This window comes from Glycine max, chromosome 10, assembly GCF_000004515.6.
Source record: "Glycine max cultivar Williams 82 chromosome 10, Glycine_max_v4.0, whole genome shotgun sequence".
Taxonomy (NCBI): Eukaryota; Viridiplantae; Streptophyta; class Magnoliopsida; order Fabales; family Fabaceae; genus Glycine; species Glycine max.
Genome location: NC_038246.2, coordinates 45,863,544 through 45,891,439, shown reverse-complemented (window position 1 = coordinate 45,891,439; position 27,896 = coordinate 45,863,544). Strand labels below are relative to the sequence as shown.

Below are 27,896 nucleotides of genomic sequence, written 5' to 3'. Positions count from 1 at the left end.
AATTAATACTTATCTCTATTTTAATGATGTATTAATATATTATATTTCTTCTTTTAATAAGAGATATTATTAATCTAAAAATAATTAATGTTAGAAATATTATAGATTGTGTTTTATAAAAGTAGACAAATACAATTTTAAACTTAAGTCTTATATATAAGAATAGAAGAAAAAGTATTATTATAAGTAATATTTAGAATTATTGTAATTAATTAAAGTATAAAAATATCCGGATATCAAAATTAAACTTTTCAAAAAAAAAAATATATCATATACTAGTACATTTAGATTAGATGCATACGAGTTATTATTGCAGTTAGTCCTTTTATCATGTATTCCATTCCCCTGTCCACGAACATTTTATTCTTATTTGTACATAGCATTTAGCTAAATGTTTAAAATTATAACTATGTATTTATCGATATTTGTATATTATAAATATAGTTAATGAATATATTATAAACATTTAGAATTAAATACGTTTTATTCCTAATAAGTATTTAATTTATGTGTTTATTTCCTAATAATTTTTTGTTTTGTGTGGAGTCTTTAATAAAATCATTTTATTTTTTGTCTTGACATTTTTTTAACATCATCTGATAAATTAGCGAATTTTATGTTTGCTTTTTGATAAAAAAAATTTAATTTTTATTAGTTGAGACTAAAATAAAATTCACTAAACACATAATTCGTTAATTTATTAAGGACTAAAAAAAATATCAAAAGCAAAAAATAAAATTATTATTTTTATGAAAGACTCAATACAAAATAAAAACTTATTAAGAACTAAACACAAAATCAAAAAATTATTTAATATCATAAAAAAACATATTTAAATCAAATACTTATCATCTACCGTGTAAGTCACAATCTGAACTCAATTTTTTTTTTTTGATAAAATCTGAACTCAATTTTTTGTTTTTTTTTTATAAAATCTGAACTCAAATTTGCGACAACTAAAATTAACCTAAAATAATTATTTAAAATAACTTAGATTTGATACTGATAACTGTATAATATATTTTAATGAAAAAATCTGATATCAATTTGATTTTGTGGATTAACTTGTGTGTAAAGGAATAACGTTAGGGCGTAGGGATAATATATAGTACTCTCAAAATGTCCATTTGACAAACCAGTCCAGAATGTCTGCAAGTGCTTTGTTTATGATGAGAAAGGGTCAACTCCCGGATTTGTGATCTCAATTCCCATTTGATGTCAAAGGCGAGGCTTGGTCAACTTGGTGTATTCATTCTTATAAGAAAAAAAAATTATTTGCTTGGTGTATATTCATCGTCATATAAGTATTAGATGATTGAACTACAATCCAAGTATAGAATAATTAATTATGATTACATGAAGAAAAAGTTTTCTATGTGAGAGAATATATGTATAATAATGCAGTGACATTCTTTAATCTAATCAACTTTATATGGGAACGAGATTACAGCGGAATAAATTGAAAGGAGAAGGCTTTTGAAAATGCATGTCAATTAGTTTATTTGTTTATTTTTAAGTAAGGGGGTTTAACAAAAAGCTATTAGAATCCTAAAGGGAATAATATAGAAGCAGTGCTACTGTTAGCTAACAAATGAAAAGAAAGAAAATCTGGTGGAAAGTCAAAAAATTTGAAGGGTACAAAGTAATTGAAATCCACTCTTAATTAACTTGTTGGCTGATTAGTTAGCCTCTTTATATATGGGCGTGATTCCATATGTGAGAACTCTTTGAGTTTGAACTCCAAAATGGAAATAACATGCATCTGGTAAAACGGATGGAAAATATAGAGTACATACCCTGTTAAGATATATGATCCAAACTAGACCCCAAATAAAGTGGGGGGAACTGGGAAGTTCTACTGGCTCAAGGATTTTATTTGATATGGGCTTTAGTTTTTATTATAGTTGTTACTATTCACTCGTGACACCAAATTAGGTTATTTATTGTATTCTTATGAGGAGTTGAATATGATGATATTATTTTCTACTTTCTAGGTTTAATGGCCTTTAGGAAATTAAAAACATACCCCTCGTAGAAATTTTCTATTTCTTCTTCCTTTGCAGTTAACCCTGGTTCTTTTTTTTTTTTTCCTTACATAAGCCGCATCCAAACAATCCGTCTCTATAATGATCTCCATGTCCACACGTAGACTCCATAAAAGCCCAAGACTTAAAACTTAAAAGAATGTCCCAGAATTCAGCTTGAAGAACAGAGACTAAAATTAATGTCCCATAAAAAAGGTATCATTGATTATGTCAACCAATCCAAGACGAGCCCAGGAACTTTGTTATTCACACCCTACTTTTTCTAACTTCACCCCCTTTTAAGTTTCAATTCCTATGTTTCCCATTTTATCCCCACCTCTCACCTCTTCCTAAACCCTTCATACACAATTCTTAACCCACATTAGTCACCACCACATACTCCAACCATGTTCTCCCCTAGACAAATGCCCATACTCCACTACCGAATCAGTTGCCACCTTTCATTGTGAATGCTTGTGCTCCATGATAGGCCATTAAAGTATTGAAAAAGATCACGCCCCACATAATGGAGTATTGTAGAGAAACCCACCACCACCGTGACCACTCCACACACGGCCACTCCTGAAAAACATGGTTAACAGACTCGGCGGCTTCAAAAATTAATATAGATCCATAATATTTTTATTATATTTAGATTAATAATATTTTTCCAAAATTAGTTAATATAGTTTCTTTTGATTATTTCAATTTAGTTGAAACATAAAGACAACATGATTATTAAAATAGTAGTAAACAAAAATAAAGTACTAATCAATTTATTTTTTAATAAAGGAAATAGGGAAAAAAAGATGTTAATTACAAACACTGCCGTAATTCATTTATGAGTTGTTGAGATATTTTAAAATCTTTAAAAAATTTATAATTTAAAAAGTTGTAACTACTCTAAATTTACAAAATATTTTTAATTAATTTTTTATTACATTTGTATTAAGGTTGGATTATAGCACATGAACTTAATTGTAAAAAAAAAATCATATAATTCAAAGGCGAACTGATATAATTATTTAGTAAGTTATTAAACTATTTAAAAAAAGATTAACTAAGACTTTGTGTTTAACGGAATTCTAAGCAAAATATAGTCAAAGATTTAATTAAAAATAATGCAGAAAATCAAGAATTCAATTAAATGGTTTTAATATAGGATGTATTTAAAGTTTGTTTAATTACTGTTATGTTATAGTCCCTGGAATTTAGGGGTGTGTTTCTTTAGTCACTAAAATTTAAAAATATTTTTTTAGTCCTTCAGTTTTATTAATTAATTTTTTAATTCATGACGTAATAAATTGACATTTTATATAAATTTTTAATGCTTTGTGTTAATTTTTTTTCTTACTTTATGATAGCTTTAAAATATTAATTCAAAATAAACTAATATTATGATTTAATTTGAAAAATAAATCAATTTTCTTGCAAACGGGTTTCTACAACTTTTAAAACAAGTATAAAAAATGATCTTTGACATCAAGATTAGTTTTAAACAAAGTTTAATTGCTTGCTTTAGTCTCTAAATTTTAGGTGTGTGTGTTTTTTAATCCCTTAAGTTTGAAACTATTTTTTTATTTTTAAATTTTGACAAATTACCCTTTTTAGTCTTTGACCAAATAAATTGATACTATGATGGTTTTTAGCTTTCATAAATTATTTTTTATTTTTAATTTCTTGAATTTATATTTTAAAACTGTTACAAACTATTAAAAAATCCATTACGAAATAATAAAAACTACCATAAAAAAACCAATTTATTATGTTATGAACTAAAAATAAATATTCGTCAAAATTTAGGGAATAAAAAATATTTTTAAAGTTCAGAGACTAAAAATAACATACCCCAAATCAAGGGAATAAATATTAAGGCTTAAAATTTTATAAATTATTTTGACATTTATAGATTAATTTAGTTTAACGTAAAGGCACATATTACCTTCAATGCTAAAACAACTGGCCGGACCCTAATGATACATTTTGACAGAAGAAAATAAAATAGAAACAAAGGAAAATATAGGCAATGTTTTTTTTGTTTAAGTAAAAAGAAAATAAAAAAATTGGTTTCTATAATAAAATAATTAAATTTTCTTCCTAATGATACATTTTGATAGAAGAAAATAAAATAGAAACAAAGGAAAATATAAGCAATGTTGTTTTTTGTTTAAGTAAAAAGAAAATAAAAATTGGTTTCTATAATAAAATAATTAAATTTTCTTCCTTTCTATTATTACTTCTATAGTCTATAAACACTACCCTCTTTTCAAAATTTAAAATTCTTTTCCACGTGCTTTATTTTTACCCAAGAAAAAGGTAGGGTAAAAATAGATCACATGCACAACATAAGCACAACATATATAAGCAGTCTATAATTTAACCTGGCTTTGATATTTTAATTTGGCTAATTTGTCTCGGTCATATATTGAAAATCGAACAATATTTTGATATGAATTTAATTTGAAAGTAAATATAACTTTTTTACATTATCACGTAATAATTAATTTATTATGTATTTTTTTATCACCATACATCAATATAAAATGCTCATAAACTTTTTTTAATAATTAATTTTTGTTAACATAGATTGACCACCATTAATAAAATATGCTCAAATTAAAAATAAATAATACTTAAATAATACTTCTTTCATCTTAAAATAAGTGTGATTTTAAGTTTTTATATATAAATTAAGAAAATTTAATAAATAAAAAAAATAATATTTTTACAAAATCAACTAAAAGAATAATCCCAATAAAAATAATATATATATATATATATATATATATATATATATATATATGTATATATGAATAAAAATTTCCAATATAAATAAGTTGCTTTGTTCTCATGCTTCTACAATCATCGAGATAAAAGAATAATAATCCCAGTACACATGACTTCCAAAAGGTAATCATTGATGCTTATTCTCTTGAAAATATTCTTCTTCACCATAATAAAATCTTCAGAGGCCAGCACTGGTGGCATTGCCATCTACTGGGGCCAAAACAATAGCGACGACACCTTGAGTTCCACATGCCACACTGCCAACTACGAGATTGTCAACCTAGCTTTCCTCAGTGTGTTTAGTTGCGCCAGAACTCCATCATGGAACTTCGCTGGCCACCGTGGGGACCGGAGCCCTTGCACCAAACTATAACCTAAAATATAAATGAGGTAAAATCTCACATTAAATAAAAAAAACATCATATAAATAAGAAAAATACTTATAAATATAAATCTTAAAATTTTAGGTTAAAATAGAATGTTTCTCACGTGATTATTAAAAATAAATTTTAAACAAACTAATTTGAAACGAGTGTGATAACTATTGTTGAAGGGGTAAGGGGAGGTGGGTTTAAATCTCTTTTAGTAAACAAATGAATGACCATCTTAACATATTAATTAAGAAAATAAAAAAAAAAGTTGAAGAAGCAAACATTTTATAATATGACATATAATTTTTGAAGTACTTCTAAGTTCTAACTCATAATAATTGTTGATATAATTTTTTATAAAAAAAATCTTATAAAAACAAACGGTAAAAAATGTTTGATATTCTAAGGGGTTAGGTATTATTCATTAAATTATTGCCTTCAATATTTTATATAAAAAACATTTTAAAGACGGATATATGTCATATTTGAGCTTTAATTTATTTCTTTAAACAATTGTTGAACTTGAAGAAGCAAACAATGTTCTTCTAATAAACGATCTAATCTAATCGAACCACATCATCGGAAATGAAAATTGTCTCATCATCGGAAGCATTCGTATTTGTTGTTCGCATGAATCACGTGGATGGGGTGAGTTTGGCGAGACAAAACAAGAAGACACTGATGCACACATGGAAAAATATCATGTCCATTGATCCAGTAGAAAAGAGACAAACCCATGGAGTCTGTAGGTTCCACCAGAAATTACCTGCCTTGTTAACTCTATTAAATAGTGTTTAATTCAACTGGGTGTAGTACTTTAAAAATAATTATCGTTTTAGATTCTTTTATAGATAAATAATAATAAATAAATAAATGAAGGAGGTTAATAGTTTTTGAGTTGAATAGATTTCTTTTTTTCAATAGAAGACACTTTTATTGTAGTGGATGAAGGCCAAAATAGTTTTTTTAAACATTTTCAATATAATATTATAATATGAAATGGAAAGATCATCGCAAAACAGGTTACATTAAAGAACTATAATAGCAGTTAAAAAAATTCAAGTAATTAATTGAAAATTTTAGCACATGCATATTTCATTTTCTTAATTTGTTGTAAAGCGGGAAGGATATATAGCACCCATGTTATGCGTGCTGCAGCTGTGGTCTGGTTTGAGATTCCATAAGGATAATTTTTTAAAAATTTAAATGAATTAACATTTTTTTATAATTAAACCTGGGCTTATCTGTAAGTAAATTTGTAAAGTTCTCTCCGTCAACTTCTCCAAAAGCTTCTATTATCTTTAGTATTTTGCTTAGATCAATGTTAATTATCTATTCATATTAATTTTTAGCTTATAAGGAAAATATTTATTTCAAAGACGAACTTTATGTTGTAGTTTATATTTGTAAGTTGTACTTCCAACTAACAGGAAGCGCTGTTAGACATGCATGCTGTAATTTAATATTGTTCATCAATTACTAATATATTTTGTGGTAAAAAAATCATAATTTAATAATTTCAATTGGTAAAGACTGATTAATTAATTAAGAAGAATAATTGGATAAGAGTAAGGCAGAAATTGAATAGTTTATTCATGATTGGATAAGATTGTATATTAGGGCTCATATGGAAACTTAAATTAAGTGGCACGTTTATATATATTTTTAATATTTTATTTAGTTGATGCATAGAAAAATACTGTAGCACTACAACCCAACACGACTATAAAAGAGGCTACAAATATAGTACAGAAATTGTCGAGAAAATATTTTGTGTTCATTTTGTATTATTCTCTTGAAAAGTATTGATAGAACTAATAACAAATTATTTACATATCTTAGGGGAAAAAACAAAAAAATTGTTATATTAAAACTAAAATAAAATAACAAGAATAAAAAAAAAATTGTTTTATTAGGACACAATACAAAGATTTTTTTTAATTAAAAACTTAAACTAAAATTTGTAAATTTATTAAAGATCTAAAACATATTTAAATCTGATGTAAAAATAAAAAATTGTTGTCCTAATTATTATATATTAGAAATAAATTGAAATATTGAAAGTGATACACACATAATCAATTAATAATTAAATAATTCACTTTATGTCATTTAGCAACTACTGATTTATTAGTTCATGTCAGCAAACACTCTTAATTCAATCAACTAATTTTTAAGCTTTTAATTTTTAATTAATTTATAGTTTATAATTTATAAGTTTCAGCTTATAAACTTTTAAATGACATATAAGTTAGTTTTTCTTTTTAAATACGTACACCCTTTGGGTGAAATCAATGCTAAAGATAATATATAAAAGAAAGATAAATATTAACTGGTATTTTTAAGATATTCGTTAATAAATTTAAAATAAAAATGCTTTTATTGAAATGTGAAAATTTACAATATTTATAACCTTTTTTATTCTTTTATGATTTTTACAATAAATAAGTTCTTTTTTTTAAAATTTTTAATCGATACCTCCAAAAATTACTGGTTAATAAGACCACAAAAGAAATAGTACAATATGCATATTGCTGATAATAATGCAGATGGTTCGGAAATATATTATGACATTGTATCCAATACACTATTCAGAAAGGAAAAATTAAAGCTAGGAAACACAATTGAACACACAAGCATGAAAATCATTCGTGCAATATGCAAGCACAATTTCCAACACCAATGTCGTTTGCAAGGCATAGGGGATTTCTCTTACCATCATCTTGAAACCAAATTTGTCGTTCCTGAATAAATTCATTAACGAAGGAGTCCAACATCTCAACAGTAACATGTTGCATCACCACCCCATGTGCAATATTTTTTTTGCATGCTAAGCTCCACTTACGAGCGAAGTCATCATCTTGAGGCCTCTCAAAGACGACAGTGTTGCTAAACTCATTTAACATTGCACCAATTTTGGCTTCACGAAGTCGATGTTGTAAATAACGTGCACTAATTATGCATTTTTGTACTTCATTTTGGAGTCCTACTGAACCTCTTTCTTTGAGTGCATACCAGAGAAAAATTGGAGCATGCCCACTACGACTTCCTGTGATTGTGACATCCCTTGAAGCAATATATTCAACATTTTTAGCTAATGTGTTGATATATTCCAAACGAGTTATTAAAACACCACAAGGAAATGGGCATCCCAGGAACTTATGGCCAGAAATGGTTATACTTCCAATAGGCTTCTTGAAGGTAACCTTTGGAGCCTGATGGTTTTCCAAATATCCATAATAGCAATAACAACCACAATAATCAAGAATGAATCATATGCTAGTGAACTATTAGGTCAAGAAAAGAGATGGATATGAAAAATTAAAACTCAAATCACATTTCCATCAGGTCAAGAAACGTCATACAGAACCAATTCAATAATCCACCTTTCTTAAAATATTTTATTTCATTATATAAAAATTTAAATAAAGTGTATGTGTGTGTTTGTGTGGTGCCGAGCGAATTTGAGGGCTAGGTTGGGCTGGACTAGGGTTCCCGCAATTCTTTTCTTTTTGTGCTTATATTTTTCGTAACAAATTTAATTATGCTTATATTTTTATTAAATACCTTTTAAACTCTAATTACTCTAAATATGAACACAAATAAACATAATAAATGTACTTAAAAAACATTTGGTGACAATTTAAGCGTTGAGTTCTGAAGTCAGAATGACTCAAAAAGGGATAGAATAGTGTTTAACTAATTAGATAGAAAAGTTTAAAATGCACAACTTTTTCTTTTGGTACAATGCTGAAAGAAAAAAAAATACAAAACAAGACGAATTACACTATGGCAAGAGAATCACGACTTGTACAGCTTCAAAAATATTTTGATTGAATTTTAAGTGATTCAAAAATATTTATCCAAGTTAATATTTGGTTGAATAAAATTTATCAGATAAATTCGTTTAACCCATAAAACTCTACCTAGCTATATATTAATATGAAAAATATGCGAAGTTGATATATATATATATATATATATATATATATATATATATATATATATTAAAAATGCACTGATGATATACAGAAATTATTTTTATATATTATAACAAAAAACACAATTACTCTTAGAATGTGTTTGGATGGAGGAATTTAAAATTTTGAAAAATTTTAAATTCTAAGAATTTTAAATATTTCAATTGAAATTCTTTTATTTTTCAAAATTTTGTGTTTGAATAAAAAAAGTTAAAATTATCAGGGTGAAAAAAAATGAATGAAAAAAAATATGATTGGTGTGCTAATTATACATGTTCCTCTATATTCTCAGGCCCGAACAATGCTCCACATCTCAAACGGTGTTTCTTGAAGAAGACGGTAAGAAGAAAATTTCAATTTCTCACCTTTTAGAAAAAAATTAAAATTTCAGATTTTTAGTTGTTTAAAATTCTTTTCTAAAATTTCAAAATTTTAAATTTTTCACAAAAAAAATATTCAAACAATAAATTTTAGATTACAGAAATTCAAATTCTCTGATAAATTACTTTCCCCAGTTGAAATTCTCTATCCAAACATACTCTTATATAAAAATAATGAAGCATATTTTCAAGCAATGATGGATGGCGATGTTGATCATGTGAATTTCATCATTTTTTCCATTAGCGAATGTCGTCACTTCAATTCATTATGTTGCATTTCTTGGCATTCTTACCAACTAATTGATTGTACGTAGCACTTTTTCACTATATGTGCACTATCAAAGTAATTTTTATGAAACAAAGAAACTGGTGTTAATAATGTATACTCACTTGTATAAGAAATGGCATCATCATTCCAAATAAAGCTCCATCACAATGAATGTAAAATTGATCACACGAAAAGCCACTTCCTTCAAGTGTTTGCACTACAAGATCAATGTCATCAATAGCTCCTTTCATGGTTGTTCCTAATTAAGTTGTGCACGAAAAAAAAATCCTTTAAGTGTCTAATTAAGTGCATATATAAGCTTAGAGACAATAAGATCTATATATGGGAACTATTAAGCATATAAGTTTGTTACTTGAATGCATTATAGCTTTCAGGAATAAAGAGAATACCTATATTCAGATTGATGATGGCTGGCTTGTCCTTATGAGCAAGAAGTAAAGCCTTTAAATCAACACAATCAATCTCACCAGAGACCAAAGTGCCAACTGTCACACATTGCATCCTATACATTCTTGCTGCTTTAAATATTGAATAATGCGAATCCTGTGAAGTATATAGAATACCATCTGGAAACTGTTCCCTCCTATATATAGTAAATGAGAATTAATTAATAAATAATTATATTTAGGATACTCACTATTTGTAATACATGAAAAGGCTCTAGATTCAACAAAACTGACCCTGTTAAAATTCCATGAAGATTTCCTTCAGTTCCACCAGTTGTGACATATCCCCAATACTCACCCTTATCTATCTCCCATAGGTTAGCAAACCAATCAAGCACGCAAACTTCAAATTTTGATGAATTTAAACTAAAGCTACTCTCTGTAAATGGATCACCAACATTGTTTAGGTGAAAATGCAATAACGGTGCTAGTGCATCATAGTCGAAGTCTTGATTAGTGGGGTAACCTGTTTTGCGTATAAATTGTTAGTGAAGCTCTTTATATATATATATATATATATATATATATATATATATATTTCCAAATACAAGCATAATGTAGTACTATACCCCAATATATACTCATTCTTCTTTAATTATCTCTCACATATTTACAAACCAATCTAGTACATAAACCACATTATAGTTGAAGTCCTGAATATATTTATAGTTTCCTAAACATTGTTTCAGAGCATGATTGAGAACCCCATTATAAAAAACAAAGAGCATGTTTGGGACAGCATAAATTTTACCATTTCAGCTAGTTTTTGGGAGAAAAAATTATACCTTTTGACCTATAATATTATTTTAGTCTTTATAAAAAATAACTTTAAAATAATACTTGTAAAATTTATTTTTTATTTTTTCCCCCTTATTATTTTATTTTAGTCCAGGTAGAAACACTAAAAACAAATTATCTACATATATATTATAGGAACCAAAATAAATAAATAAATTGATACTATAAGAACTAAAATAAAATAGAAAACTAAAATACAGCTATATTTAAAAGATAAAAACATATTAAACCCAACAAAATATGTTTTTGCACTGAATTAAACTCTATTTCAATAAATAAATAAAAACTAATTAAGCACACGCTTAAAAGAAAATTAAAACACCAAAAACTTACCCAAGAAGCGCAAGTTGTGCTGATTTAGAGTCTCCACGTATTGAGTAATAACTGAAGCCAAATTGGCTTGTGTCTCGCCACTGCACTTGGTGATAGCAAGATTGGTCATATGATTACTATTCTGTTGAATATCTATCTTCTGCTTCTCATCTTTTTTAGAGAGTTCAGCATCACTGACAACGGTCGGCAACAGCTCCGTTGCAGCAGGAATGAAAGCCATTGCCACGCTCTTCCACCTGCCTTCTCTCCATTGCATTTGTTAAGTAAATATAAGAAAAGAAAAATAATATCATGCCTTTGTTGAGCAAATCTTTGTCGTAAAACTTGGAAACTAAAAGCCATAAATAGTTTTTCTACAAGCTTAAGCAAATTAAAGAAACACATTTGAAAGCATGTCCATGTCCCTAGCTATATAAGTTAATTTTTAAGACTGACAATATAAATAATTTTCTCTTAATAGTTAGATCAAGACTCTTACTCTAAAGATAAATAAACTTGGAAATACAGATGTGCACATACAGTCGTCACTTATTATCACCATCACGTAGATATGATAATGGCAAATCATAAATGGGCAAGACAAGTTTGTTTTCTGAAGTATTAACATATTTTCTGACTTAGTCTTTTTAATACGCACTCGCTTGTCGTGGGCTAAAGTTCATGTGAATGCCACTAATTTGGAAACAAGAACACACTATTTAACTAGACTTATAAATTTCACTGGGAAAGAGTATATTAAAAAGACCTAAAGCTATATGCGTTTGGTTGTGTAATAACACTTTTAGAAAAATGAATTTTTATGACTCTTAATAAAGAGTCATCTTAAAAAGAAATATAATCATTTTATGACGATTTTGTAAAAATCATCTTAAAATAATTATCATTTTACGATGATTTTTATAAAACCGTCTTATAATACTATCATTTTAATTTGGTTTTTACAAAATTCAACTTAAAAGATTATTTGTTATTTTTAATATTTAAATGTGTCCCTCTAACTACTCTCATGCATTCTCCAGTAAGAATAGTATTCTCAGTTTCTAAAGACCAAACCCTCAAAACCCTAAATAAACTCCGAAATCCTCTTTCTCCCTCTCACCAACTTCGCCATTTCTATAATGGCGCACCTAAAACTCTCTAAGAGTCGTAAATGGTAATCTAACTCGCATAAAGTGCTTAGGCACGCACTCTGATATCCGCGGCCTTGGCCTAGACTCCTCCCAGGAATCACGCATCGTCTCGGACGACATGGTTGGGAAAATTGTGTAGTCGACTTGGTTGGCCAACCCGGCACTGGCAAGACCGCCATTGCCATGGGCATGACTTAGTCCCTCAGCCTCAAAACCCCTTTTGCCATTAGTGTCCGCATCGAGGAAGAAAAACCTAATCTGATCGGATTGAGATTTCAATTTGTCAAGAGAAAAACCTAATGTCTCATCAAGACTCTAATTCCAAGTGTCGCCACTCCAAGTTCGATCGAGAACCAAGGTGCTCTCTCCTCTTCCTATTTTCATGCTTTTCAATTTAACATGTAAGAGAAGCGTGTGGATCGGAGGTAGCATGGAATCAAGTAAAGTTTTGACTTTTTGCAGAATCAAAGATCTTGAGAGGTTAAAAAGCGAAATTCATCTTCTCAAGACATTGAAACACAAGAACATCATGAAATTCGATCGAGAACATGTAAGTTACATGCTGTATTGAGATTAATAATATAAATCTCAAATTTAATTGGTGTAGTTGTGTTGTGGCTCATGAATATGAAATTTTAGAACTAATAATATAAATCCAAATTTAATTGTTAGATTTTATCACATTTATTTTTTTTTTGTAATTTACTTGCCAATTAATACAAAATTATTCTTAAGATAATTATTATAATAACTAATAAACTTATTATGTACTTGATTATTATACATATCAAAAGGTTTGATTGTTGTTGCCTTTTTGTTGATTTTTATAATGAGTTTGTTTTTTTAAAAGAATTATTACAGGAAAAATGCTAAGGTTTTTTTTTCTTTCTAGAAAATGCTTTGGAAGCATCAGATCCATAGTCAAGCACCCCGAGCTACCCGTAATAGCTTCTTGTGGTGAGTATTACTCCGTGATTTCCTTTTATTGCATATTCCTTGAATACAAGTAAGGCTCTCTGATGCAGGTTTTGGATATCTAAAATTTATTTGTTTGTTTCTAAAATTATTTTGGTTTTGTGAAACAAATTTAGCTTTTTTTCTGTGAATACACAATCTGCTTTTTTTCCGATTTACACTACTTTGTAATTTGGTTTTTTTTCCGATTTACACTACTTTGTAATTTAGTTTTCAATGTACATGCTTTAAACTTTATGGTCTGATTCACACTATTTTGCTTTAAACTTTATGGTCTGATTCACACTATTTTGCATTGCATTGCAAATCAATATGACCAAAGAGAGTGAGAGCTGAAAACTCAAATGAACCTGAATGCACTCTTTCTCCTTTTTTTTTTTAATTTAAAATATTATAAAATATAAATATTATATTATATAATTTTTTAATTGGTTTTAAAATTATTTATTTATTAAATTAAATTTCATAATTTTGTTTTTTATTTTTTTAAAAGAAAATTATATTATTAAATATAATTATTTTTGTTTTATTATTTAATTTATTTAACATATTTTTTAGGTGAATATTTTTATTTAAAATCAGAATTTTCTAATATAATTATATTACTAAATATAATTAATTTGTTTATGTCATTAAATTTAATTAAAAATGATAAGACTTTTTGTTTAACAATTTATTTATAGAAGAATATTATATTGCATTATCAATAAAATATATAAATAATTACACTTGGCTAAGAAAAAATTTAAGATGGAGATATATTGAGAGAGTGTATTCACGTTCATTTGAGTTTCCAACTCTCATATCTCTCGAGCAACGTTGATTTACAAAATGATATGAATCGAAACACAAAGTTCAAAGTAATATACATTAGAAATTAAATTATAAAGTACTGTAAATAAAAATAAAAAAAAGCCAAAGAGAGAGAATATATTCACAGAAAAAAGTCAACAAATTTATATCTTATGTTACATTATCTACTTTTTCTTAATTGCTCCTAAAGCTCATTCAAAATGTGTAGCTACTGGACCGGACAACTATTTACGCCTTTGAGATACAAAGACAAGACAACTTCTTTCTGATGTAGGCTTTATCCTTATTTCTTTGTTCGTCATTTTTCTAAAATAAATTTTAAAAAAATATTTTTTATTTAAAAATAAATAGTTTTATAAAAATGATGAAGTTTTTATAATTAAATAAATAAGAAAAAATAACTTTATTAATTAAAATAATTATTTGAAAGAAAATAAAATAGAGTTCTTATTTACAAAATAATAAAAATAAAGAAAAATAGAATAAATAATAGGCTGCGAGTATCCTAGTTATAAATAGAGACATGTTAGGTCAGTTTTCAAGTCTTTATGGTTCCTTTTCCTCTTAATTTTATTTTTCCTTCTTCCTCTCCCAAAATTCTCTCTTTTTCTCGCATACACCCAAACATGTCTCAGTAAAATAACGGTTTCGAACTCGGTAGTCATTGAATTATTGTGAAGTATGAGCACCAGGTTTGGAACTCATTTTCAAACATTCTGCTCGTTGGAATTTCCGAAACAACGTCTGAGGTGAGAGAAATGTCCTTCGCATCATAACTTTCTTTTTCTCGCATACATCCAAATTGTTCCAGTAAAACTACAATCTGGACTCGTTAACCATTGGATCATTGTTAAATTTAAATAGCATGTTTGCAATTCATCTTCACACACTTTCACCGTTTAGATTTTTGAAATAATGTCGATAAAGAGAGAAGTGTCCCTTTCACGGAGACAGTAAAATGGAGACTTCAATCCCTTCTCTTTCGTTCTAATGCTTGGAAACCCTAATAGAACAACCATAGAAAAAGCTTGAGGGATCTTAGAAAATTGCTAGAGATGTCGCTATCATTGTTAGAATACATAGTAAGTCCGCTTAGAGGTAAGTGATGAGTTTATCGCAATTGGGATTAAAATAAATATGTGTAGGGTCTTTATAGGATCAAATTGAAATTTATTTTAGTATATTTATTGTATTGTAACTCTTCCTGTATGATTATGTGAAATTGTTTAAGGGGTTTTACTCCCCGTGTTGTGGAACATTTTTGTATAATTTTTGTGCGTTTTGGATAAGATTAGCATGATAAATAGTTATATTAGGATCATGAAATTGTTATTGAAATTATTTATAAGTGATAAATTGAATATATGATGAATTATGGAATAACATGTTGTTTTGAGATTATAATATTGTTATTGAGATTTACTATAAGTGTAAAGCTGAACTTGTATCAATTTATGAGATACAAGTAAACATGTGATGGTGAATTATGACATTATAAGATGTTAATGGTTAATACTTGATATGAAAATACTTGTGTTGTGAATTATACAATAACTCGACTGGTGTTTATCTTGAGAAAATTGTTTATGCGCAGTGTTAAAGGGAAAGTGTAGGATTCCTAGTTAGGAACCTAGAGTGTTAAATTATAGCATAATGTGTTAAACATGTTTGAAACATGAGTGTGAGGTCGTGGATATTGTATAATTCATAAGCAGTATCTGCGTGCAAAAATTATTTTAGGTGTTGGACCTGAATCAAGAAGGTGAGATCCTAACAGATTCTTTGGAGTCTAGGCCTTCGGATAAAGACACATGGTTTGAGTGCTCCTTTAAGCCTATGTTGATCTCATATGGTTGGAACATTCTCGCAAAACAAAGTGACCCTGACTCGTTACCTTATGATTTTACTTAGTAAGAGTGACCTCACATACCCATTGTGTGGTGTGTCTTGTTATGTACTCCTAAGCGTCCCAATATGGGTTTTCACTGGCATGATATCACATTGCATATATGTTTGAGTCTTAGTATAATTGTTGCATAACGTTTGCTAATTGTTTATTATGAAATTAATAAGTGTTATTACATTTTGATCCAAGTGTGTGATTTATGTGTAATGTGATTGATGATTAAAAAATAAATTTTAAATGATAAAGTGGCAAAGTGACGTAGATTATATTAATTTGAGATATGTTATAAATACTTTTATAATTTATTTTGATTATGTCTTTGTTTATTTGTATTTTTTTAGAAATGTGATAACTCACTACTTGTATGTTATTTGTATTTAGATCATGTGATGATCTCGAACCTTATGTTCATGGGAGTAGTGACTAGGTGGATGATTTTAAAGAACATCATGCTAGAGGGCGCTGGAAAACAATACTCTGATAGGATGTGATATTGGGACATAAGTTTCTATATTAATTGCATGAAGTCTTGGACGACCTTGTTTTGAGCCAAGATAATTTTATTATTTATTTGGACGCATTCTATTATAATGTTAGAAGAGTGAACGTGAGCCTTTTTAACCTTTTGAAATACTTTTATTTAAATGTTTTAAATTTTTTTAATTAATTTCACAATATTATTCCTTTTATTATTAATACATATATGTCTAGGGGTAAAGAGTGTTACACATGACAACATGCTATATAATTCTTGTTAATGGAATATGTATGCATGGAAACTAAAATGATTTAGTGATATTTTTTCATTGTAATATATGAACTATTTATTGTAATATCAGATAAATTAACCTTGTCATAAAACCTATAAACTAAAGCCCATTAACCTATGTTAAGATTAAACCTTTATTCTGATAGAGAATGCTTTGTATTTAGTTTTACTTGGTCAATTATTCCTATACTGTTAGAGTTACGAGAACTAGGGAAAAAAAGTGGTATATTGTAAACAAACACACATTTTTTATGGAAGACAGGGAAACCTTTCTACACTTAAAGAATTGAACTAACTAGGTCCCAAATGCTTGTTAAATTTTTTTATAGCTATCTTTTCTACATATAGTTGTAGGTATATGTAAAGTTAGTTGTTTTTAATAATGATTTTGTATTCAAGTAATCAAAATCATTTATTTATTTTTTTACCTCATTATAGTTTTCTGAAGCAACATATTATGCATGTTGTATTCATAATTAGTATTTTTTATTTTTCTTTATAATTAAAAATATCATCTTATTTTTAAAATTATGAAGAAAATAATTTTAATTCTTTTTAGAAAAAAGACATTTTAAAATGGTTTTTGGGTTAAAATCGTCTTAAAATCTTTAACCCTTTTTTTTTAAAAAAAAAACATTCTAAGACGATTTTTGAGAAAATCATCTTAGAATCTTCAATTTATTTTTTTTAAAAAAAAATCTAGGACCTTTTATTTAAAAAAAATGTCTTAGAATCTTTAATTTTTTTAAAATAATAAAAAAAAAACATTCTAAAATGGTTATCTAAAAAACGGTTTTAAAATGTTTACATTTTAAGATGGTATTTAGAAAAATCATTTTAGAATCTTCAATTTATTTTATTTTTTAAAAAAATAAATTCTAAAATGATTCATTGAAAAACCATCATAGATTGTATCCATGCTAAAAAAATCATCTTAAAACTTTTAATTTTTTTAATTTTATTTTTAAAAAAATACATTTTAAAACGATTACGACGATTATGTATCTAAAAATTATCTTAGAATAATAATTTTTTAAGATGATTTTTTTAAGAATGTCATGAAAAGTTTTCACCTATACTCACTAGAAAAATGTTAGCATTATTCCAATGTCAAAAAGAGGAATAAATGAAGAAACAAAAAACCATTGGGAATAAGACAAACCTGGATCAAACGAAGCCTGATGCTCGGTGGCTAAAAGCGAGACGCAAATGTAGTTCTTGCTTGTCTCTTAGGAAAAACCGTATGGACAAGTTGCGGTTAAATAAACAAAAATAAATAAATGAAAATAGAAGTTGAATGTTTAATTCACTTCTTCTTCTTCTCGTTCTTGTTTTGTTTTTCAGTAGTACTGCATGTGAAGTGTTGTTTCATGAAGACAATGATGATGTTTTGTGTGGGGATTGGAAAAGGTTCGTGGCTGAACATGAAAACGAAAGTGAGGAAGTGAAGAAGGTGAGGAGTGATGGCTTATGAATGTGCATAACTGGATGCATATATATAGTATGGTAATTAATGATCGATCAGAGCTAGGCACAATGATCACTAGGAATCATTTGATTTATAGTTAATGGTTATAACCTTCACTAATTTTATCCATTAAATATAAAGGAAAAAAAATGAATGATAAGAATGAGACTAATCCTGATCAGAATGATTCAAAGTAACTTATTTTCCTATTTTTGATATCTCTTTTTCACTATTTATTTTTTTAACATGGATAAGATTAATGATTTATTATAATCATTAAATTTTAAGAGAAAGAATAGTGAGGACAAAGAATTATTTTGTGTAAGATAATCTCTCCATGTGTGATTTTGTAGCATAATTATGATCTTGTATGATGTAGGAAGTTTGTGTTAAGTTAGTATTGAGATTAGTTAAGTATAAAGTTCAAGAAAAAAAATATTAGTTGCCTTAAGTATTTTTTATTTATTTTGGTAAACATAGTAAAAGAAAAATTATTTCAATTCCTCGTTAGTCTATGTTTACTCTTCAGGAGTAGTTCACTTTAGACTGAAGTTTGTTGCTGTGTCTTAATTTCGTGTGTAACCAGAAACAAAATTATGTTAAGGTTGTGATTCTTCATTATTTAAAAGTACTTAATTTGCCAATAGTATTATAATGAGTTTAGTGAATCTTTCTTATAACAAATGATATTTAATTTTCTATTAAAAAATTACCCTGTGACTCCTCACCGGCCTTTCTCTCTCACCTACATGTACCCCATATCTATTTAGTTTGTTTAGGGTCCACCTTATAGAGCGTATACTCTGCAGAGTCTGCACCAAAAGACACGTGTATATATGCCTAAAAATATGCTGAGCTGTTTCTCTAAGTTAGTTGGTAATTATCACAAAATGTGAATCAATTTGGCAAGAGATTGTTTAAAATTTTAATTTAATTTATAATTCAAATTTGAATTCTGAGTATTAAATTCTTTAAGTTTTATTGTCTATATTAACCGTAAAACAAAATTATCACCAATAAAAAATAGTTATATTTGTCTCACCAAAAAAAAAATAGTTTCTTTTAGATGAAACTCTGTTATTGAGGACTGGTAGGTGATTGTGCAAATGTGTTAACAAAATATCATCTTAATTGGTTACTCATGGGAAGAAGACTTTGGCAGACAGAGAACTAAAAATGGTTGGCATAGAAAGCCTCATGATAACATCCAATAATTTTTCCAATTATGAATGGAAAAAAGTTGAGTAACCTAGATCTCACTCAGTTTTCCACGCACACAGACGAGGGGAAAATAGCCAGATAGAAAAGATATCTACTTTTTGGTTAACTATATTAGGTACTTCACCTGTTTCACACTTAAAATATGGCACATTTTTAAATTGTTGGGTACCTTTTGTGGGATTAATTGTGTGGATTATATAAAACGTGAAATGTTGCTAAAAAATGTGAAATTATAAGCAACGATTGATAATAATGGAGCTTTCCACTGTAAAACAGATCAAAGTCATTCTAGAAAATGGTACATTAGAATACCATTGCACCATTTTCTTCTTACTTCCCACTTCTCACTTCTCAAGCCTCAGGGTTTTCCAAATATAATACACTTTACATCCTACTATGTACACTTTCTTGGCTTCTTATTAATCCAGAGAAAAAGATATGAGAGCCATGTTCAGCCTCAATGAGATTCTGCAGACTGAAAATGAGACCAGTATTCCTTAACAAGCTTCCCAAACAGTGATCCTTCTCTCTTTATCAAGTTCATCGGCTCATCATACTCCACAAGTTTCCCTGAAAAACAATGTCATTTCATTTTCATATAAGACAATAACTAAAGGATCAAATGTTTAAACGTGCGATCAAGTACCTCAAATTTTGCATCATAATTCATAATTTTGTGTGATCGAAGCTAAGAAGCTGATACACCTATTATCTCATATTTTATTACCCTCTCTAGCTAGTAGCTATAAGTAAACTCAAGAAGACCTATACTCAACAACATTCCTAAATTTTTTCTTTGGTCAAACAGTGAGGTATATTAGAATTCTCATGTGGCACAGATGAACAACTTAATTTTTACTCTCTAACTTATCTATTAATTACCAAATGACTGAATTATAGTTTAGCTTGGAAAAACATGTAATCAACGAGAATGATGGAACAAAGGAGTAGTTAATGTAAAACTTACCATCACTGATGGCAAGAACCTTAGTGCAATCCATCACAGTTGGTATCCTGTGAGCTACTGTGATCACTGTACAATCTGAAAACTCGGTCCTAATGGTTTTCTGCAAAATCAAATCAGTTGCATTATCAATTGATGCAGTTGCTTCATCAAGCACCAATATCCTACTTCGCCTTAGAAGAGCACGCCCCAAACAGAATAACTGTCGTTGTCCCATGCTCCAGTTTGCTCCAGCTTCAACAACTGCATTACAATTAGTCACTAGTCATTAGTACTTAATCAGGAACCAGTCACTGCAAAGTTGTGACAGCAAAACATGAAGAGTTGTACCTGAAGAGTCTAATCCCTCCTCTTTCTCCTGGACAGTCTCTTGCAACTGACACTTCCCAAGAGCCTTCATATGAAATGAAAACTGCAATTAGTCCACGTGTACCATGGAAAGCAGAAATAGACAAACATAAAAGAATTGGCAACATACTGAAAAATAACAAACTTTGTATTATTACCTCCCATATCTCTTGATCAGAGTGTTGTGATAATGGGTCCAAATTGTATCTGACTGTCCCATTAAAAAGAGTAGGATCCTGAGGTATAATACCAAAACGGGACCTCAAATCATGGAGACCAATGGAGCAAATGTCAATGCCATCAACAATGATTTTTCCACCTGCTGGCTCTACTAGACGGAATAAGGCGCCTATAAGAGTAGACTTTCCACTGCCTGTTCTGCCAACAATACCAATCTTGTGGCCTCCTTCAAATGTGCATGTGATTCCACGAAGTACTAGTGGCGCATCAGGCCTATAACGTATCTGTTTTGATATCAAGAAGTAAATTATATGCTTCTGTTCGAGTGTTCAACTACAAGTTTTCAGGACATTGTGAAACCTGACTAACAATAGTAACAAATACCTGCAATTCGTTTATTTGTACTCTACCAGCAACTGGCCAATTCGCAGGAGGACGATTTCCTGCTATTACTTCTGGAGCCTCACTTGGTATATGCATGTACTGATTTAGCCTCTCCACTGATATTATATAATTGGCTATGTTGCATTGATTTTGAATTGAAAATACTAAGGACATGTTAAGTGAAAGGCCATAAGAGAGAGCCATGCCAATAAATCCTGGAACATGTTGAAATTATAAACTTGCATCAGACAGAGCGGGAAAAAAACATTAGTTGCGCGATATTAAAAGAACAGTAAAAGTGACATTTTCAAAAGCAATAATAGGTAAAGTCTCACCAGAGGAGAAAGTTCCAGGTGGAAGTACAACCATGCATAGTGCCGCAGATGCAAGAACAACAGCACTGACTGTTTCTAATCGTTGAATCAACCACTCATTTGCTGCAAAACTTTGGAAGTAAGGACTCGCATTGACATCAATCAGATCAAGATTTTTCTCAAAAAAACGATCTTCCTCCTCAAAAGCCCTTATTGTCACAGCTCCAGCAACAGATTCAGCAAGATGGTTAGCAACAAAGGATTTTGTGGTGCCATTCAGCCGCATCAGTTCTTTTGCAGAGGCAAAGTAATATCTCTATATAAAAGAAACAATTAGGTTAGTATGTTTACTTTCCAATAAGAGTATTTTAAATATATGAAAAATTATTACGAAGTTTCCAAAAGAAAAAAGGATAAAAGGGCTTCCATATTTTGAATTTTCTATATGATTATTTTCTGATGAACAGAACTTTTTGTGTATCAATGTATGACTACCCATTTCCTGTACATGTGTTTCCTTAATTTGTAAGTCAAACCATGGTTAAATCAAACACTTTGCAATTGTTATTTTAAACTTCAATCTTTTCTAGATAGAATAAGTTTCAAAAACCTACATTGTCTACTAATACAGGTATGAAGTCTATTTATGTCATGTATTCATCTACTGTCAAACAATAACAATGTGTCGTTAAATGATGCTATTCTCAAATTAAGTTAGAAAGAAACACCAAATTATCCATGCAATGTAATCCAAAGAAGAATTTGCTCATTACCTGCAGGCTGATTGCAAAATAAATCATTGGTATGGAGACAAACAAGACTTGCCAAGTAACAACAGCTAAAACGGTTAGATTAGCATAGCAATTCATAGTGGCTCCCACAGCAAAAACAAAGCCAAATGGGACATCAAGGTCCACAATGCTGAGATCTGAGGAGACCTGAACAAGGAAATAACAGTCAAAGCATAAAGGCTTCCATTCATCGCATTGCACTGTAAGGGGAAAGAAAAAACTGTTTAATATGCTTACCCTACTAAGTATCCTTCCTAAAGGAGTGGAGTCATAAAATGACATGGGGGCACGAAAAAGGGAGTTCAGTAACTGTGAAAACAAAGACTTTGATGATTGAAGGCCCAAAGCAACTACAAAAAGACTTCTCATCAACAAGAATAGTGTTGAAATAACTCCAATCAGCAAGTAAACAAGAATCAATTGCAAAGTGCTGACTTGAGGATTGTCAACACTAGCGGCCATCCATGAGTTTTGCAATATTTGGCCAACCACAAATGTTAGGTGAGAAAGAGCAGCCACAGAGAAGTATATATATCCTTTGTTCTGATTCAGATACTGTATATACGGTTTGAACCCTTGGTCTCCTTTCTCTCTCTCTTCTTGCTTAATCAATTGATCACCTTTTGATGCTTCATAATGCTGCTCCGTAGATGTTTTTCTAATTTCTCTAGCACTATTTGATTGTTTCTGCGGAGAAGTAACTTCCACAAGTCGGTCAGAACCAGCAGTCTCTTTGTGGGCATTCACAAGGTCCTGAAATTCTTGGCTTGAGCTCAACAAATGGTAATACGGAGCAGCTTCTATGATTTCCCCATCTGACATCAACTGTAATCAAAGAAATAATTACAGCCATGCTAATTTACAGCTGGTGCTTTAATATGACATAACCATTAAATTTAACTACATGCAGATAAAGAAAATGAAACAATGACATTGACAATGACATAACCAGTGTTCTAAGATGAAAGCAATTACCAAAACAGAATCAAATGCTGGAAGGAAGTCAACTTGATGAGTAACGAGCAAGACTGTTTTCCCTGCAAGTCCTTCCATTATGTATTCCTGTCCAGTTGAAAAGCCATCTATAAGTAAAAATATAATAACACCAAGATATGAATGTAGTACCTGAAGAAAAGAACTTTTCCTTACATTAAACAAATTTGTTGCAGTATGTGCATCAACAGCACTGAATGGATCATCCAAGAGATATATATCAGCATTCTGATATAGTGCACGTGCAAGTTGAATTCGCTGCTTCTGACCTCCACTCAGATTGACTCCTCTCTCCCCTATTTCAGTGAGATCACCATGCGGAAACAACTCAAGGTCCTTCAATAGTGAAGACCTGTGAAGTGTTTCTTGATATTTTTCAGCATCCATAGCTGCTCCAAACAATATATTCTCCTTTATTGTACCTGTCTGTATCCATGCTGTTTGAGAAACATAGGCAAACTTCCCATAAACCTCAGTCTGTAATTCAGAAAAGAAAATCAGATACCTATTAATCAAATCAATTAACAAAATTATTACTCTAATGAAGGGCAGAAAAATGCAATCTAGTAAGTTGAATTTCTGTGCTAGATATCCTAACACACTGCTGACACAAGGTGAAAATTTCATCTAAGTTATAAACCAATGAAAGTATCACAATTTGCAAAGTATATAATAGCCAAAAAGGAATAAAATCTTACTGTCCCCTGAGTATTAAGAACTTCTCTGAGAATTGCTGCTAAGAGAGTTGATTTGCCTGAGCCAACCTCTCCACAGATAGCCACCTTTTGCCCTGGTCTAACCTCCAAATTTATGTTTCTCAGTGTTGGCTTTGATACATTATCTTCCCATGAAAAGTCAGCAGACTTGATTAAAATTGAACCCCTCTTATTCTCATTGAGACACCTTTGTGTGATATTTACACTCTGAAGTTCAGGTGCCTCCAGGAATTTGACAATCCGAGCAAACGCGACTTTTGCCTGAATGACCACCCCAATAACATCAGGGATGGTTCTGATTGGATCTTGAACAAGGCGCAAAGTTGCAACAAAAGTGAAAACATTATTTGCATGCAATGGAACATTAAGAAAGTAACATGCCCCAAAGGAAGCAGCAGAGACCAACACAGGAGAGGACCAAAAGAGAAAGGTGTTGTATGCCTTTCTTAATTGCACTGCAGACAACCATTTGAGCTCCTCATTCCTTAATCTCTCTATAGAACTTCTAAAATTGGTTTCCCACGCATACAACTTCAACACCTTCATATTCACAAGAGCCTCAGAACAAGCCTTCAATCTATCATCTTGTGTCACCATAAGTTTGCTTTGAAACTTGTGCTGTAACTTTGCGAGTGGAGTATTGCAAAGCACAGTGATTACTATCACCACCAAGGAGGCAATTGTTGCCCATCCAACAGCACGAAAAAGTATTACTAATGAGATACATAGCTGAAAGCTTGTTGTCCAAGTCTGGTGAAACCAATAGGGAAATTCACCAATTCTATAAGCATCCACAGTCACATAATTCATTATCTCACCACTAGAGTGCATCAATCTAGCAGAATTGGATAACCTCAATTGTTTTCTATAAATGGCTGCAGTTAGCAACGACCTAACTTTCAGACCAATGAGTCGGCAGCGGAAGTACCATTGCCTTTGTGATAAGGATTCTATGTTTTTTGTAAAGAAAAGTGATATGGCCAACACAAAACCTTCATATTTGAAACTCTCGTTACCCTCAGCAACCAATATAAAAGAATTCAGAAGAAGAGGTCCTGAAGACAGAGCAACTACCTTTAGCAATGCAAAGAATCCTGATATTAAAATTTCTTTCCAATGGCATAAAATTATTGTCCTCAAAACTGATGGCTGCCAGGATTGATCGTTCAGTTTCTGTCGGTTCAATTGATCCAGAAACAGCAAATAACAACTTTCTGCTCGATCCTCCTCCCGCAACCGCGGAATGTCTTCATCATGAAGTGTTTTCTCTTTGCCCATTTTCATCAATGGATTCAACCACCAAAATGTCATTCTGCCAAAGAATCCAGTTTTGGCAAATGGGGTTACATATCTAATAGAATCATTTTTGTTGGACTCACCATTTAAGGGGGCATAAAGATTTTCATCAATTTCACTGTCAGTGTCCCTATGCTTGGATTCCTTATACGTGCATAATAACAATAATATCGCCCCAAGAAAAGATAGAATATCTGAAGAGATCTTAAGGGATAGTTCTCTGCTACTAATTGCATAAAACACTGATGAAGCACAGAAAAAATCAGAAACCAAGAAGATTAGAACAGAAAAAGGCCTTGACCATGCTTTTGGAAGTTGTTTCAACTTAAGAGTTATTGTTAAACTCACTAACAACCATGTTAATCCATGAAAGATTTCTAGCAACCACCAATTAAGAGGCAACGCAGTTTGGTTTTTCCTCAACTTTTCTTCTAAAACCCAAATGCCAAAGCACAAAAGTGTCAACCCAAGAGCACCGTTGGCTATGGCAGAAACTAGCTGAAAATATGAATATCTTTGCACCTGTGTTAGACCACGAGATGGTTTTAATGATGATTTCTGGATCATAATGCATGCAAGCATGATAAGCAGCAACACATCAAAGCAAGAATTCAACAAATGGTTGACACAAGTGGAAGGATCAATGAGAAGCCTAAAATCATAGCTGCAAGGCATTCTTCCAGCCTCTGAACAACCAGATTCCCCACAAAACACGCTCCAAAAACCCGCCATTTTCCTTTACTTCTCTTTGCTGCTCAAACTCTGTAACAAAAAAAAAAAATGCCTTTGTTGAGCAAAAATGTTTGTCCTAAAACTTTGAAACTGATCAATTTCAAAACAAGCTTTAGCAAAAGAAACACATTTGCAAACATGCCACACACGCATATAATATCTCTCCATCTTTCTTACTAGTTAGATCAAAAGCTCGATGAAAGAGAAATAAACTTGAAAATATAAATGTGCACATACAGTCGTCACTTATCACCAACTAGTAGATATATAGTAGATACATATGATCATAAAGGGGCAATACTAGTTTGTTTTTTGTTTTCTGAAGTGGAATAGTATAATTAACTTCTCCAACCTTCTCTTTTCAATACACACTCTCTTGTCTTCTAAAATTCATGTGAATGTCACTAGTTTAGAAATAGAACACACTATGTAACGAGACTTGATCATAAACTTCACTAGGAAAGAGTATAATAAGTAGAGACGTGCTAGAATTTCAGTCTCATTTTTTTTAATCAATACATATATATGTATATATTGGTAATATAAAAGATTTGCACCATCATTTATAATAAATTTATTTACTTGTACTATAACCACCATAAAATTCATATCAACTTAAAAATTGTTATCAAATTTTTAATGGATACATGAGATTCAGAGACATGAAAATTAAACTCTAATTCTGTCCTTAGGTTTCACTCTCTCTTTCATCACTTTCAATCCCTTTTTTTTAACCATGATATTGATTTGTACAAATTATTTTCACTGAAAGCACTAATAAATTTTTCAGGACATAGATATTTTTCTCCTAACATGATTTATTTATTTTTCTAATACACTGAGATATAGTATCGAATACAATATAACTTCAAGTTAGACAGAAGATGGTGAGAGATAGAATGTAAAGATTTTACACACATTGTTAAGAAAACATGGAAATGAACAAAAACACATAAAAAAAATGTCCGGTTGCTGTTTTGAGTCTATGAAGGAATGAACCAACAGTTGAAGTATTGTTATGATAATACTAAAAAAAGAGGAAAACATTTTAAAATAGAGGAATGGAAAACGAGTCATTTAATTTAACAAATAAACAAAAGTGGGAATAGATACAAACCTATATTGTGCGAACAGCGAAGCCAGAAATGATCGGTGGCTAAAAGCGATACGCAAACGTATTTGCCATTTCAACGCGTCCTTGCTTTTGCCTCTTAGAAACAACTGTATTGGACAGTTTACGCTTAAATTAATAACAAGCAAAAGAAAAAGAAAAAAAAAGACAGAAGTTAACTTCTTGCGCTTAAACCTTGTTCTTATGTTGTTTTTCAGTATTGTGAAAGTACTGTTTCGCGAAAACAACGTACGTAGATGATGTTTAATTGTTTCGTAATTAAGGGGATTGTAAAGGGTTCCTGGATGAACGAGAAAACGAAAGACAGCAAGTGAAGAAAAAGAGAAGGTAAGTTAGTGATGGGTTAAAGAATGAAC

At 30.0% G+C, this 27,896-nt stretch overlaps 2 protein-coding genes and 1 long non-coding RNA gene across 8 annotated transcripts; 1 reads left to right on the top strand and 2 right to left on the bottom strand.

The window, feature by feature from the left end:
- Positions 1 to 7,827: 7,827 nt before the first annotated feature.
- On the bottom strand, positions 7,828 to 11,628 carry LOC100784867 (serine decarboxylase). The gene is made up of 5 exons (XM_041006226.1): positions 11,409 to 11,628; positions 10,512 to 10,743; positions 10,221 to 10,414; positions 9,933 to 10,069; positions 7,828 to 8,397 (listed from the first exon to the last, which is right to left on the bottom strand). Exons 1-5 carry the CDS (start codon positions 11,626 to 11,628, stop codon positions 7,828 to 7,830), a joined length of 1,353 nt encoding a protein of 450 aa, XP_040862160.1.
- A 995-nt stretch (positions 11,629 to 12,623) lies between these two features.
- On the top strand, positions 12,624 to 16,865 carry LOC121172905 (uncharacterized). Its single transcript, XR_005886717.1, has 4 exons — positions 12,624 to 12,896; positions 13,001 to 13,088; positions 13,431 to 13,495; positions 16,614 to 16,865. It is a non-coding gene; the product is annotated as an uncharacterized lncRNA (long non-coding RNA).
- Positions 16,866 to 19,933: 3,068 nt separating this feature from the next.
- LOC100817665 (ABC transporter C family member 10) lies at positions 19,934 to 27,896 on the bottom strand. Of its 6 annotated transcripts, XM_003536390.5 has the most exons (13): positions 27,715 to 27,896; positions 27,526 to 27,629; positions 24,363 to 26,438; positions 23,821 to 24,141; positions 23,647 to 23,733; positions 22,909 to 23,496; positions 22,654 to 22,818; positions 21,902 to 22,196; positions 21,567 to 21,781; positions 21,161 to 21,466; positions 20,985 to 21,048; positions 20,658 to 20,897; positions 19,934 to 20,260 (listed from the first exon to the last, which is right to left on the bottom strand). In XM_003536390.5, the coding sequence occupies exons 3-13, from the start codon at positions 26,406 to 26,408 to the stop codon at positions 20,148 to 20,150; spliced, it is 4,440 nt and encodes a 1,479-aa protein (XP_003536438.1). In that variant the 5' UTR covers positions 26,409 to 26,438; positions 27,526 to 27,629; positions 27,715 to 27,896; the 3' UTR covers positions 19,934 to 20,147. The 6 variants fall into 6 exon arrangements, with proteins under 6 accessions (XP_003536438.1, XP_006589504.1, XP_040861834.1 ...); XM_006589441.4 differs by having other exon boundaries at positions 23,647 to 24,141; XM_041005900.1 differs by having other exon boundaries at positions 22,654 to 23,496.